General features: G+C 41.9%; 1 protein-coding gene across 1 annotated transcript in view; it reads right to left on the bottom strand.

The window, feature by feature from the left end:
- Nucleotides 1–536: 536 nt before the first annotated feature.
- The window catches only part of Pex1 (peroxisomal biogenesis factor 1), a 38,614-nt gene continuing 23,575 nt past the window's right edge, over nucleotides 537–15,575 (bottom strand). Inside the window, exons 13-24 of the mRNA XM_051151992.1 lie at nucleotides 14,831–14,985; nucleotides 12,988–13,177; nucleotides 12,542–12,708; nucleotides 10,897–11,031; nucleotides 9,683–9,747; nucleotides 7,903–8,045; nucleotides 7,659–7,762; nucleotides 6,581–6,757; nucleotides 4,470–4,700; nucleotides 2,731–2,928; nucleotides 2,332–2,462; nucleotides 537–961 (exon numbers count right to left, since the gene is read on the bottom strand). Of these exons, the coding sequence (XP_051007949.1) occupies nucleotides 877–961; nucleotides 2,332–2,462; nucleotides 2,731–2,928; nucleotides 4,470–4,700; nucleotides 6,581–6,757; nucleotides 7,659–7,762; nucleotides 7,903–8,045; nucleotides 9,683–9,747; nucleotides 10,897–11,031; nucleotides 12,542–12,708; nucleotides 12,988–13,177; nucleotides 14,831–14,985 (1,781 nt within the window). The 3' untranslated portion in view covers nucleotides 537–876. The remainder of the gene's footprint in view (nucleotides 962–2,331; nucleotides 2,463–2,730; nucleotides 2,929–4,469; nucleotides 4,701–6,580; nucleotides 6,758–7,658; nucleotides 7,763–7,902; nucleotides 8,046–9,682; nucleotides 9,748–10,896; nucleotides 11,032–12,541; nucleotides 12,709–12,987; nucleotides 13,178–14,830; nucleotides 14,986–15,575) is intronic.

Below are 15,575 nucleotides of genomic sequence, written 5' to 3'. Positions count from 1 at the left end.
AGCCACCATGCCTTTATGAGTTAGACATGGAGGTTTGGCAAGCAGCCACATGGCAGGGAGGGGAGCTTTAGAAAAGTGCAAGGGACCAAAGGGCAGCAAAAAAAGAAAGAAAGAAAAAAAAGCATTGTTAGGATGTCACTAGCATCCCAAAGTCAGGCTCTTCTGAAACCTAGCCTCATGGCAGGACAGAGCAAGGATGCTGCTTGTGCACACCCACATTGCAATCTCACACACTTGCCTGTACATTTAAATTAACTGTCTTCCTTCTCCATATGCAACTGCTAACTATTAGAGACACTGTGTTGATGGTGGCTTACTAACTACAAGTTCACAGAAAAAGAGAATATGAAGATAAAATCATACTACAATCAGGACAAACAACAACAACGATTCTGGATGGGACGCTAGATCAAGAGCCTATCAGGCATTTTGAAGGGATGAAATTTATTTGAACTGTGTATAAATGTCATGTTCTGATAAAAAAAAAATCATAATAAAGGACTATATCGTTTTCCAAAACAGTCAAGAAGTTGCAAGGCATATAATTGTGAAATGCCAGAAAAACAGTGACTGGGTCTGAGAGTGCCAAGAAATCTCTTCTCTCTAAAAGAAAGCAAATTAGCTCCACCATTGGTCTAATATCATTAAGGATTTAATATAGCTATAGGAATAAAATACAATCTGTTATACTTTCATTTAGCCTGTACTATTAGACTCAGACCTGTGTATTATATAATCAGCATTTGCCATTCTGTGATTTTATAGATTAACCAAGTTTATTAAATTAAAACATTTACAGACATCATTTGTATAGTTACAACTTAGAGACAGACCATCAAAACAAACAAATACATCTAGAAAAATCAGAAGTATATTTTATGCTAAGGTTACTTTCTGTCCAGGTCGAAATGCTATTCCACTTTGATTTTTTCTCTTCTTTGGATTTTGAAAGTTTTCATACCTTAAGAAGTAAGAAAGATGATACTTATGAATAATACTTAATAATTATAAAACAAAGATAATGGATTCTTTTTAAATAGCCTTATGTTTTAAGGAATGAAATTAAAAAATTAGAGGAAATTAAAAAGTTCTTAAAAATAATTTTCAAAATTTTAGTCTAGTAGAAAAAAGAAAAAAGTTAGAATAAAATATGAATGTCATTGAACAATGAAAATTATAACCTTTATAGTTTTATTTGAAGACAAGGACATGACTAAACAAGACAGTTTCTTTCTTCCTTCTTTCCTTTCTTTTTTTTTTTTTTTTTTTTTTTTTTGGTTTTTTCGAGACAGGGTTTCTCTTGTAGTCCTGGCTGTCCTGGACCTGATTGTAGACCAGGCTGGCCTCAAACTCACAGAGATCCACCTGCCTCTTCCGAGTGCTGGGATTAAAGGCCTGCGCCACCACACCCAGCTAAGACAATTTCTTTGCAACCAAATTGGTTATGGTTACAACAGTGGGATACTCAGGTGTGGGAGAATTTGAGATGTGGCATCTGTTCTGCCACTGTACACTGTCTAGAACAAGTAAACTGCAGGAAGATTATAAATCCCACTGTGCAGAAACCTTTGTACAAATGCAAAAGATTTTAAGTATGTGAACACTAATAAAACGTAAATAATCTTAAGAGCAAAACCAGTATTTATAACTATATACACCTATAAACACACACAACCTGTTGCTTTGTTTTCTTTTGAGATTTAGTCCTTGCTGTCCTGGAATTCACTATGTAGACCAGGTTGGCTTCAAACTCACAGCAATCCACCTGGCTTTGCCTCCTCTAAGTTCTGGGACTAAAGCAGTGCACTAAGTTGGCAAAGTGGTACACTCCTGTAATCCCAGTACATGGGGAGACAGAGGCCGGTGGATCTCTGATTTCAAGGTCAGCCTGGTCTACAAAGCGAGTCCAGGACAGACAAGACTACCGAGAAACCCTGCCTTGAAAAAACTAAACAAAAACAAAAAACAACAAAGTGGTGCACCACCATACTCAGCTAAAACCAGTATATTTTTAATAAATCTTAAAAACAAAATTACTAGATTTAGACCATTATATATTGTCCTATTTCTTCATTGTCTAAAATTAGTTCACTATAATATAACCCTAATATAACAATTTAGCTAAGGAAATTCTAATTAGGTGTGTAGTTTAAATTTCTTTTTTGGCTACAGAAACGGGATGATACAGGGTCTCACACATCCTAGGCAGACGTTCTGCCACTGACTTACAACCCCAGTTTAACCATGTATATTTTTAAATTAGCTCCCAAATTTAAAAAAAGTAAACATTTAAGAGCTTAAGTGAACAATATGTTTCTTATGGATACTTACAGCTCAGCAAATTCCTTCCCTTCATCTTCATTAATGGATGGTCTTGTGTGGGCAAGCGCGGTCATTAAATGTGCCTGGCTAATAGCAAAACTGCTTTTGATTGGTCCTGGCTGGTTAAGGGACTCATCCTCCTTAAATAAAATGCAGATTAAACAAGTGTTAACTTAGGAATTCGAGAAATAGCATGGCAGTCCTATGTCATTTCTTGTCAGTTTTCCTCCCCTTGAAAAGCATACATTCTCTTTCTCATGAAGGGCTCACAGAACAAGAATGGCCTTCGCACTGAGTCACAGTGCTTCAGCACTTTGCTTGTAAATATGGCTCAGTTAAAACACAAAGAATGAATGTCGAAAAAGGAAAAGCAACTTTTAAAGGTTCTAAGAGGGGAAAAGGCCATACTCCACTCTGGCTCCGGTATCTGCCTTTGATGACGCTGATGTCTGCCCTCAGCTGGTCCCTCTGTTCCTGCGAAAGCTCTTGGTAGCCTTCTTGGGAAGGTGTCCTGAACACAGGATGTTGGATGAGCAGGGGGTCTTTCCCGGGAGGTACAGGCACATCCTGAGTCACAGAGCTTGGTGCGGACAGACACTGTGAGCTCTGCATGATGAGTGCAGGAAAAGACCAAAGGAGAGAGATGGGAGAGAAGGCAGGGAGAAAGTCAGCCATGTTCAAGGAAGATCAAAAGTGAGAACTTTCCTTTTTAAAATTTATTGTTTGAGAATTCCACAGATGCATATGTGTTTTGACCAAATCCATCCCACTTCCAGGCCCCCTCCTCTTCCATTCCCTTAACTTTACGTCGATTGGGTGCTGTTAGCATGTGCAGAAGGCCATCCATTGGGGCACAGGCAGACTACCGGGTCTCATCCCTCAAGCACTAGCCTTAGCTTAGGTAAGTTTATATTTTAATTCACTAAAGGTAAGAAAGTTTAAAAGATCATATTGTATAGATCCTATGGTATAGGATCTCTAGAGCAAAACAAGCTACCACATAGAGGCTTATGCTCCTGTAATATTTTGTTACTCAAACCTATTACCCTGATGACCATGGACAAGTTCAACATGAGCCTTAACTCTGTGTGTGTGTGTGTGTGTGTGTGTGTGTGTGTGTGTGTGTGTGTGTATGTGCGTGCGTGCGTGCGTGTGTGTAGGCATGAGGTCAATATCACGTCTTTTCAATGGCTTGTACCCTATGTTCTGAGACAGCCTCTCTGACCCAGAGTTCAGTGACAGCAGGCTGGAAGTACAGGTGTGTGTCACTGTGTCCAGCTTTCTACAAGCGTCCTGGGACTCAGAACCTGGGCCATGCTTCTGTGTCAAGAACTTTACTGACAGCTGTCTCCCTAGCCCCCTTTCTCTAAGTCCTTGGAAAACAGTTATGCTAATGTTCCCAGATATTTCTAGAGAGAAGCTAAAAAGTAGAAAACAATTAAATTCTATAAAATAAAAAGACCTTACTCCTTGGAAATAAAAGTAGGTATTTTTATATTTTTAGAAACAGGACTTATTAAGACAAAAAATAAAATGAAAAAACCCAAACCCAACCATGCAAGAAAAGTATTACATATGAAAAACAGTAAGCCACTATTAATTAGAGTGGGTTTGTATTCTAACTAAATAGGAAAGCAACAATGGTGTCCATGGTTACTCTAAATGGCTCCCTTCCTGACGTATGCTATTAGTTCTTTTCACAGTTTCCATACAAAAAAAATCACAAACAGGTAACATTCTTGCTGTTAGGAATTTTAGACATCATTGCAGCCAATTTCCTAACATCCAGAAGTACTTCATGACAATAAAGTTCACATTTACTATTAAATAGTAAAAAGGTTTTAAAATCACAATGAAAAAGATTTAAAATCACTCACAGAGAGAGAAACACCTGAGAGAGTACAGAGGAACCCACATCTGGGGCCCAGGGAGCCAACCCCCTTGCTCCCTCACCTGCTTGTTCTAGTGCTTAACAAAAACTAAAAATGACTAGTTGGCGTAACTTAAAAACACAAGACTACTTTTATTGCAGTCCAACCAACCGGAAAGACTATGTGGGGCTGGTTAGGAGATGAATCCCGGTCCAATGTCACATCAACATATATCTTTACATATCTGAACCACACAATGATGAAAGCACAAGATACCAAGTCAGAAGGGGTTCCATTTCCAAGTTCTGATTCATACGAGCTTCCAAAGTAGAGTCGGTACATATTCAATCTTGATTCGTCTGGAAGGATCTCAGACATCTCGAGAGAAACAAGGGACTGGTCTAAGCCACACTCTGCATCTCCAGCTGAGTCGTCGGAACCACTGCTGTGGTTAAGAAAGACCATTGAAGACAGACTTAGGTCACTATCAGAGCTGGAGCCTCCATCCTGAATTACACAGAGAGAGTGCCAGTTGTGAGACTCAGGTACTCCATAACTGGGAAGAGCAGCAGGTGCCACAGAGCAGCACAGGAGGCTCGCGCTTCTCAATAAGCTCCTAATCCTCTGGGGTTTGAGGTACGTGATAAAACCGTTTTTATGACACAAGGTTTTGTGTAACCCACTCTGGCCTTCTATTCGCTATGTAGCTTAGGATGACCCTGATTTTATGATTCTTAGGACTTCAAGTGTGCACCACATGCCTATTTACCTGGTGCTGGGGATGAGTCCAGAGTTCTGCACATGCTAGGCACCCTACCAACTGAACTGCACACCCAGCCCTACACAATACAAACGCGACTATTAGCACAAAGGAGGAGGAAGTGTGCAGAAAATCCATCGGCTATCCTAGTAATAACACAACTAGAACTCAGAATCTAGGTTTTACTTCTCCATCTCTGCCTTTTGCTCATTTTTGTTTTCACTGTGAAATGAGTTATGGTAAAGCACTCATATGAAAAGTGGACTGAGAAAGAAGAAACGGTTGTAAATTAGATGCTCCACCATCCTGCCTTTCAGCAATTCCTCACCCACCAACATCAGGTGCAGTGCATACAAGGCCCTGACTAGCTCATATCCCTCCCCTCCCCTCCCTTCCCCTCCCTTCCCCCACCTCCATCTCTCATTCTTTATCTTGTTCTTTCTCTGTCTCTCATGTCCCCACTTCGAGTCAGGCCTTCGCTCTCCCTGTCTCCCAGTAACCCTCTTGCCCTACCTAGATCTGTTGCATGGTGTGACTTTATGGCGTTCCTTGGCTGCAGCCTGCCAGGGCACTTTCAGCTGCTTTATCCTAACAGACACCTTCAAGAATAATGTAGCTTATTCATACAGGGTTTGTCTAGCATGTGTTGGCTCCTAGTTCAACCCCTAGTACCATAAAGAATAAAAACAAACACTGCAACAGCTTGCTAAAATAAACAGCAAAACCTTGACCTGGGGGCTGTGGAGATAACTGAGTAGATTTAGCTCTGTGCACACATGAGGCCCTGAGTTTAATGCCCAGAACCCATATAAAATATCTGGGTACAGTAGTGTGGGCTTGTCGTAGGCACAGGGATAACCGATATGCTCCCTGGCCAGCGAGCCTACAGTTTCAAACTGGTGAGAGGCCCTGCCTCAGAAAGGGGAGGGGATGCCTGAGCAATGTCCCCCAAGGGTGCCTTCCGTGTCACATTGTGTACATGAGCAACTGTGCCCCCACACTGACTTCCATGTACACACATTATAAACATGTGCATTCTCTCTCCCCCCACCACACACACTTAATTTAGGACCTGCAGAAATTTCCAACAAAAATTGGTGGAGGGAAATATACAGAAAAGCTTCCTGGATAATATAGGCAAAGCCTATAATGCAGTAAATTATCTTCTGTGATAATTAAAAACAAAATGCCATCATTTGAGAAAAATGCTGATCTAGGGCAGGGATATAGAAAATACAAGAGTAACAAAGATCATCTTGTATCAGGAAGTAAGGAAGTTGCCAAAAATGATATAAGGACATATATGTCTTCTACAGGAGACAGCTACTTTCATTTTTAAAGTAAATAATAACTTAATTTATAAGAGAATAGCTGAAAACTTTAGTTATTTTCCTGTTTATAAGAATTCACGCTTTTCCACTCTATACAATATCTTTCTAATACCAAATAGTTTGTTAATATTAAGGTAATGTTAGCGCAACCGATACCAAATCTTCACCATTAAAATTCTCTGCAGATCCCACATTCCAATCTTTGAATATTTACAACAGGCAGACAGGTCTCTCTGCAGTTTGGCACCATGTCTCTCTCCCTCATCAAACACCCTAACAGCCTTCCCACAACTCACGTGGAGCCCAGCGGGCAGCAGCCTCCCCTGCAAGGCCTCTAGCTGTGCGTTGTACAACAGAGCCTTCAGATCTGCTCCTGTGAAGGAGTCTGTTACTGACGCCACGTGCTGAAGATCCACATCATCTGCCAGAGGGAGAGAGTCACTGAGGACGCTTAAAATCTCAAGGCGAGACACCTGAAGAAAGAAAAACTTATGACTAAATACAAAAAAAATGAACTGGTCCTATAAATTGTGACTCCTAGGACTTTTTTCATAAATTAATTTGAAATATTTAATATGCTTTCCAAGCAGGTTGAAAAACCTACTTCTTAGAACTGTGCCCCTAAATGGAGACACAGGTAGAAAAATGAACAAAAGGCAACATTTGTCACTGTTCGGTGTGAATAACTCAGAGTCATACTGTGGTTATGTCCCACATTTGGGCAAGTGTGCCAATGAAGGAGAGTCATGAAGGAACAAGCACACATGGACAACACACTCTGACCTTTTGGCCCTTCCCTTTCACTCATCTACTACTTTCTACATCTGGGCGCAAGCGTTGAATGACAGAATGGTTGAAACACCCTTTTCCATATGACCTGGCCAAATGCTCACTGTCCCACTGGCTTGATTCTGGATTGGAACTTTCTGACAGGACATGGAGCTTGGGATCACAGAGGGCCCTTCTTCAGGTTTCCTGATTTTCTCCTATTGGTCAACACAGCCATTCTTGGAACAGGAGTGCATTGAAGGGGCTTCACCTGACTCAGCATCTTTTATGCTTTGAGCAAACAGTAAACAGAGCTGTCTCTTCCTCCTCCTCCTGTGCCCTCCCCACCGCCCCCAACCCCCTCCCCCTGCCCGAGACACGGTTTCTCTGTGTAGCCTTGGCTGTCCTGGACTCACTTTGTAGACCAGGCTGGCCTCAGACTCACAGCGATCTGCCTGCCTCTGTGTCCCTGAGACACAGAGATCACAGGTGGATGCTGCCACCACCACCACTACTACCGTCACCAGGCTGCAAAGCTGCTTCTAAGGACAATTGACAAAGTAAAGCTCACAAGTAAAGAGAGTGGCATCTGCTGCGTTTTGTCACCTGATCTGGAGGAGGGCAGTATACACATTTATCCAGTCGGCCAGGTCGCAACAAGGCAGGGTCAATCAAGTCAGGGCGACTAGTGGCAGCCAACACATAAACTCCTGAGGGGGAAAAGAACACTGTGAGCATGATCATTCAGTAACTTTTCTTACAGTGTGTGTGTGTGTGTGTGTGTGTGTGTGTGTGTGTGTGTGTGTGTGTGTGTGTGCGCGCGCATTTTTTAAAATTAACAGTGATTTACCCTGTAAGCCTTCTACTCCATCTAACTGCGTCAGCAACTGGTTAACTACTCGGTCTGTGACCCCTGTGTTGTCGTGACCTCTCCGAGGAGCAATGGATTCAAACTCATCAAAGAAAAGAATGCAGGGCTTTGCAGCCTGTGCTCTGGGGGGAAAAACAAACATCCTGTATTTTAGCAGGCACCAGAGTTTGCAAATTCTCACACACACACACACACACACTTCACAACCAATCCTTAAAGAAAGCAAGTTACATGCAGTTATCCTTATTTTCAAGATAATTAAATTTAAACTGAGATTTTTGGTTTTGGTAGTCCTACTTATTTTTATTATATTATTAATTATCTGATAATTTATCTGCCTCCCATCTCCTCTCTAAATTGACTTGAGAGCTTTAAAATATTTGTTTAGAAAGTCATGCCTCTGGATTAGGAGAGACTAAAACCCAAATCTTAGCCAATACGTTCTTATCATCAGTAGCCATTAAAAAATATTTGTTTGTATTTTAAAATGTATATGTATATGTGTCTGCATGCATGTATACTCAGATGCCAGAACAGAATGTCAGATCCTGTGGAGATAGAGTTAAAAGCATCTGCAAGCCACCTGATGTGGGTGCTGGGTACCAAATCCAGGTTCTCTGGAAGAACAGCAAGTTCTCTGAAGCCTTGAGCAACTCTCCAGCCCAATGTGACCATTTTGTGTGTGCTAAATGGCTTCTGGGAAATGCTTGTTTAACTCTTCAACCTGTTCAAAGATGCCAAGCTCAGTATTTTAGCATTTTGCACTGTTTTGTAGGAACACTGTCAAAAAAAACTTGTATTATTAGATAAAAAGTATTTGGAATGATAATACGTTCTTTTTCAATTTAGCCTTTTGTCAGTATGTAGTCATGGACTTTAATGATACTCCTATGATAAGGCTCTATTTCTTAAATTGTGTAGTAGAGACATAAACCGTTACCTTATTATTCCTTTACAAATTATATTCATATATTTACTAAGTATAATATCTTAGTTGTATATTGTGTTTTAACATTTTTAGAAGAATACGACAAAGCAAATTTTTTCTTGAAAATTTTCCCATGATTCTGTTACACTTGAAATACTATTTCAACTTTAAGAATTATCTTCTGTACTACTAATATGTGGTCTTATGTACATTCAGTAATATGAGCATTAATGAAACTAGATATATGGCATTTTGACTTCTAAGACAGATGTTAAGAACTGGGGAAAAAAGAACTTAAAACTTAAAAACATAAGGGGTGTATTAGGAATAATTATTTACTTCATATAAAAATTGAATTTGAAGCCAGGTACAGTGGCACACGCCTGTAATCCCGGCACTTGGGGAGGCACAGGCAGGAGGATCTCTGAGTTCAAGGCCAGCCTGATCTACAAAGTGAGTGCAGGACAATCAGGGCTACACAGAGAAACCCTGTCTTGGGGGAAAAAAAATCTAACTTGAAAGAAAAGTGTAGTGATGCGTATTTCTAGTCCCCCTGAGGTAGAAGGACCCTGAGTTCAAGGCTAGCCAGTCCTATAGAGTGAGATCTTGTCTCCAAAGAGAAAGGAAGATCTAGTCTGATCTGGCTTTGAACAGCTACTTATGATTCCACTTTCAGGAATATTACTATTGTAAAGAGAAAGTAATCCCTGTCCATTGGTTGGTTAATAATTCACATAAACCATAGGTTTCAAATACCAGTGCTTCAAAAACTATGGCCCAAAGCATGATTGACAACTGATAACAGTCAGTTACTTCATTCACAAGAACCACCTGATGAAAACATCTCGAACGGCTTGCTCACTTGCTCCAATGTATTTGCTGAGTAACTCTGGACCCTAGAGGGTAAAATAAAATCAGAGCTGAGACAAAATTAATTATAAACAAACAAAGCATTGGGGTTTAAGCATGCATAATGAATTACAGAACCTGTAAGATAGGATTGAACGGATGTCTCTCCCGTATATCTTACAGCTGTGCTAGGCTGAGTGTCACAACAGCTCCCTGCCCTTGCTTCCTCGCCTAGAACCTTGTCCTACTTGTTCCTTTGTGGCCTGTGGCTTTATCTCCTTTAGATCGTTGTCAAAATGTCCCTCTTCTGAAGCACTTTACCCGACAGCGCTGTGTGACCACCCCAGCTACCCCAGCCTCCCTACTGCATTTGCCCACAACTACTCAATAGTGGCTTTCCGGCTGGTGTCTGTTTAAGGCCTCTTTCCAGTACCAGCTATTGTGCTTGCTATATACCCTAAACACACCTTAGACCTCGTGTGCACTCAGTAGGGAAAAAGGCAGCCAGCAAGTGAAAGGACCAGAAAAGTCGCCTTTACTCTTGTAGGTCTCTTTTTCCTTAAATACAGTTCGCTATTTCTCTTAATATTTACATAGATTCTATTCACAATGATGGTGATTTGCCTTAACCAAGAACACAGACGCCATTCAGAGAGAGAGAGGTGGGTCAGCACTCATTCCTTACAGCTACAAAGCAATAAATGCATCATTTTTCCTTTCTAGCTTTCCAAATAGACTAATGCACAATTGAGAAACTTAATTGGAACTGGCATGGACAGCAGTGGTGGGGGAAAAGTATGGTGGTTCCTGAAGAAGTTCAGCAGGAATTACCCTAAGGCCCAGCACTTCCACTCATTACATCCCCCCGCCCCTCCCCCAAATGAGAGTCGATGTCTATAAAATCCCTGACGACTTGGCGCACACTATGTGAAAGAAGCTAGACACAGCGGGGCACGCATGACCTGATCTCTTGCAAACAAAGCATTAAGAACAGGCAAACCCACAGCCACAAAATAAGATTAGTGGCTGCTACGGAATGAGAGGAAGAGGGAACAGAATGACATGGGTTTGAAAATAAGAGGCCTACAGCTTGGAGTGCAAAACAAGGCCAATAAAGTCCACACGTTCAAAGGCTACCTGGACGCTGGGTCTGCCTCAGTGGAAAAGACAAGGCAGGAAGGCAAATGCACACATACCTTGACACTAATAAAATTCATTCCACTCTCTTTTGCAACTACTCCAGCAAGTAAAGTTTTTCCTGTCCCAGGAGGACCGTAAAGCAATATTCCAGTCCTCTGTCGTATGGGCAAGTTTGCAAATAATTCTGGGTACTGAAAACATTAAAAGTGTGACAAAGAACAAAAATATAATCAGAGATTGAATACACTCCACAGAAAATACTTAGACGGCAATAGCTACCCCCTCCCTATACTAACAACAACACAACAGCAGAGACAGCAATTCCTGTTGGAAATAATCAGTGGGGTCCACGCAATGCATTTGTCAGGGCATCAGAACTTCCATCCACTTCACTGACTGTTTTGTTCTGGTGCTACTAAAGCCAGGCGAGGTGCAACTGCCGAGCTACAGAACTAAACCAGGCTTTTTTTTTTTTTTTTTTTGGTTTGTTTTTTTTAAGACAGGGTTTCTCTGTATAGCCTTGACTGTCCTGGACTCGCTTTGTAGACCAGGCTGGCCTCAAACTCACAGAGACCCGCCAGGCTTTCTTTTTAAAGTGCAATAAAAGCAGTTAGGAAAACAAAGAGCAAATGCCCAGTCTTCCAACAAGCATACCACCACTTGTGTGGTTAAACTGTGGCAGCTGATACAGTCAAATACAGAATCAAACGGAAGCACATGTCATGGTTATAGACAGTAACGTTTCTCAAGAGTCTCCCTGCTGAACAAGTGAGCAGCTGTTGCTCAGTTACCCAGAGAGCAAAACCCTAACTGACATTAACTAAATAGTAGCTACACTCAGCAGTGTCCTTGCCTCCTCTCTGAGGCCAGCCTGTGTGGGCTCACCTACTGACAGCATCGCAACCTCACTTCTGCTTTCACCCTAACTGGAGAGGCCTCAACGTCAGCAGTCAAGCACACGGTCTCCATGCCTTTGGATAGGAATGCCTGGTGCCTCAGCATCTGTAGTCATGTTGTTGCTGGCTAGTAATCCCATGCCCATTTCTTCTCTTCTTCTCCCTTAAATCTATGGTTCTGTGCCATATCAACATGCCCCAGGCCCTGACAGCAACTCTTCCCAAGGGTTGCCAGCCAGTCATATGCAGCCCAAAATCCTTAATCATCTCTTTACTTTGCATGAGTCCTGGACCTCACACAGCTGTGCTCATTTCTCCGTCTCTCTGATTCAACACAGTACGCCCTAGGCAATACTGCCTCCTCTATCTTCCCATCCACCTAGTTCACGCTGCCTGTCAACTCTGCCTTTCTAGGACTGGTACCCGGAGTCCAAAAGTCTGCTTAATCCAGCCATCCAGTGGACCCAGAGGAGACACCCTACACTACTCCTATCTGCTTCTGCGGAAATCCCAGTGGGTGGTTCACTGTGCTTTAGCAAATATGAGTTATTTAAGCTAAATGGAATTAAGACATTCACAACAAAATGGGTTTACATTTACAGGCAAAGAAAACATCAAGGAGTTAGAACATCCCATTTCTTTGGTATCTCAGTAGATACTTGTCAATCAAATGTAAATTGGATGAACTACAGCCAATGGTTCAAGGATTCTTCTTGCCATCAGCACTGTGTGTGTGTGTGTGTGTGTGTGTGTGTGTGTGTGTGTGTGTGTGTGTGTATGCGTGTGCATGTGTGTTTTATCTTACCTTGGCTGGTAACTGGATAGTGTCCATGAGTATCTGCCGAACTTCATGCAATCCACCGATCTTGTCCCAGCCCAGGTCTCTGGGTTTTTGCAGGTTGACATTTCGCAGAGAAGCAGGAAGAAACCCATGGAGAGCCTTTTGGAAGTCTGGTGTTGTTAAACTCAATTCTGTTTAAAAATAAACAAAAGTCTTTTTAAAAAAAATTTAAGATAAGCTCTCACTAGGTGCCCCTAGCCAGCCTCAAACAGATCAGCCTGCCTCTGCTTCCTGAGTGACGGGATTAAAGGTGTGCACCTCCAAGCTCAATTCATCTTTAAAATGTGCTGTCATATTGACTGGAAATGCCAGGTTTCTATCAGATACTCTATGAAGCCAGACTGTGTAATTCTTGCTCTGCTATGACTACATTCTCACAACAGGCAGAAGTTCAGGGTTTGTACAAGTACCTTCCCTGGTGGAGAGATGCTGACGAGAGAGATAAGCGTGTACGGCTCGGTCCACAAGAACTGTAAAATCTCTGGCCACAAACCCTTCAGTTTCTTTAGCTATGCGCTGCAGGTCCAAATCAGGGGACTTGTTTATATCACAGCCCAGTTTGTTCTTCACAACATTATGCAGAATTTCACATCTTTGCTCCTTAAGGAAAACACAAAATTCATATTATTACTTTTCAACGGTTCATTTCACTAGTCATATGTCACTTAGCTATGGGAATACAATCAGAGAAATGCCTCCCCAGGCAACTTCCCCATTATGTGAACACCACAGAGTACAGTTACACAAGCTGAGGTAGGGTGCACATCTGGACACCCACACTACATGGTACAGTTGGCTGCTCTGCCACAAGCACTCTGGCAGGTGACTCTGCTCACTCCCAGCACAGGCCGCTCCTAGCTGCCTTCACACCAGCACGTGAGGACAGGATGGACTCCCCACGCCTCCATGGGTGATGAAGAGCTTCTAATTGTTGAAGGCAGGGCTAACTGGACAGTAGATAGCAGGGTTGGGTCTAGCTTTTTCCTTCAGAATCACAAAGAAACACTTTGCTTCTGCCATGATCCTATCAGAGGGTTATATTTCTGTGTCTTGTCTAAAATTATATACTTCAAGCATTCCTCAGTAAATTTTCTAAAAACTGCACTGATTTAAGACTGCCATTTCCTTCTCCATTTAGAAGCACTTTAAGTAACATCTGGTTAAGAGGCTTTTTGTTTGGTTTTTGTTTCTTTAACATTTCCAAAAACATATTCACTAGCCAATGTGCAGGACAGTTTTATGCCAACTTGACACAAGCTAGAGTCATCAGAGAGGAAGGAGCCTCAGTTGAGATTATGCCTCCTAAAATCAAGCTGTAGGCAAGCCTGTAGGACGTTTTCTTAATTAATGATTGATGTGGGAGGCCCAGCCCATTGTCAGTGGTGCCAGGTTGGTTTCTATAAGAAAGTAGGCTGAGCAAGTGATGGGTAGATAGCAAGCCAGTGAGCAGCATCCCTCCATGGCCTCTGCATCAGCCCCTGCCTCCAGGTCCCTCCCCTGTTTGACTTCCTGTCCTAGCTGCTTTGGTGGATGACCGTTAGATGGAACTGTGAGTGAAATAAACCCTTTCCTCATCAATTTGCTTTTGGTCATGTGTTTCATCACAGCAACAGTAACCTTGAGTAAGACAAACCAACATCCTATCTTTCCTTTCCTTTTGGTGCTGAGTACTGGGCCCAGGGCCCTTCCACATGCTAGGCAAGCTCTTTCTCACTGAGCTCAGCCCTCTGTGATGCAGAGTAACAGGGCAATACCTCTGCTTTTAAAATAACAGTTACAAGGCGAAGAGTCTGAATAGTAATGGAGGACACTAGGCAAGAATCTTAAACAAAATTCTTCAGTATCTCCAGTGTGTTCATCAGTCTGAGCATACTTCCTTCTCCTCGTGGTCACTAAATGCTTGGTGAGCACAAAGTCTTGAAGTGGGCAGGGATTCTTCATGAAATTGTTAAAAGATGTCTACATTTCATTTTATCCTCATTCAGAAGAAATACTAACTTTAAGAAAGCCCTTTCTGGGCTGGAGAGATGGCTCAGCCTTTAAAGACTAGGCTCACAACCAACAATATAATCAAGCCATTTCTTTGTTAAGTGGGTAACATTTCAGATGATTATAAGTTATAATTTGTGCTCTCAAACCGCACATGTTGCTCTTAAATATCCGTATAATCTCCTAGAAGCAGTCACTATTAAAGGGACAGCAATTTTGACGAAAAAGAACCCAGTGCAATCATCTGGATAAGCAGCGGGTTACCTGATTAGGAGGTTGGATGTGCTGGATACACTGGAACATGTGGATTCCTTGGGCAGAAACAAGCGAGGGATGTAAAGAGTGTTGGAGCTGGCTTGTGGCGATGAGTGCAACCAAACTTCCCATAGAAACAAAGTCTTTGATCATGTCCTTCAAAGCTAGAATGAAGCAATATAGCACAAAGCTCAGGGGAAAAAAAAGCATGAAAACTTAAAGCTGTATATTCATTAAAATACTTATATAACCTAACGTTGAGCTATAAGATGGGATCGCTCTGTCCTATTTTTTAAAACATTAACTTTACCTACTCACTGATGTGTTGAATCGAGTGGAAATATTGGAGGCTCTATAAGCTCAGAACATGTCTACGGAGGCTCTGCACTCCTGGATCTTATACAGTAAGTGAATTAAAATAGAAAGGCATCTCAGAAGTGAATATTCTAGAAGGATGGTAAATGTCCATACTATTGTGGTTATTTAGCAGACAGGTCGTGTCTTTAACACTTCCTGAATAATTTCTTTCTATCCAAGGCTTAGCGGAGTTTGGCTGAGGAGATCACTACTGAAATATGCATTAGTAATGCATCCCTGAATCCTGATGCAGAGATTTGCAGCCCTCCTTGCACAGAGACTAACAGAGAGGCGCTTAGGAGTTTGTGCAAGACTTGTCAACATGAGGTTCTACGGGAGCTTACAAAACTCAAACTCTGAGATCAACACTAGTTAACCTAATGGACGCCACTCTTGT

The sequence above is a fragment of the Acomys russatus genome, chromosome 10, assembly GCF_903995435.1.
Source record: "Acomys russatus chromosome 10, mAcoRus1.1, whole genome shotgun sequence".
NCBI lineage: Eukaryota > Metazoa > Chordata > Mammalia > Rodentia > Muridae > Acomys > Acomys russatus.
This window is presented reverse-complemented; position numbering and strand designations above follow the sequence as displayed.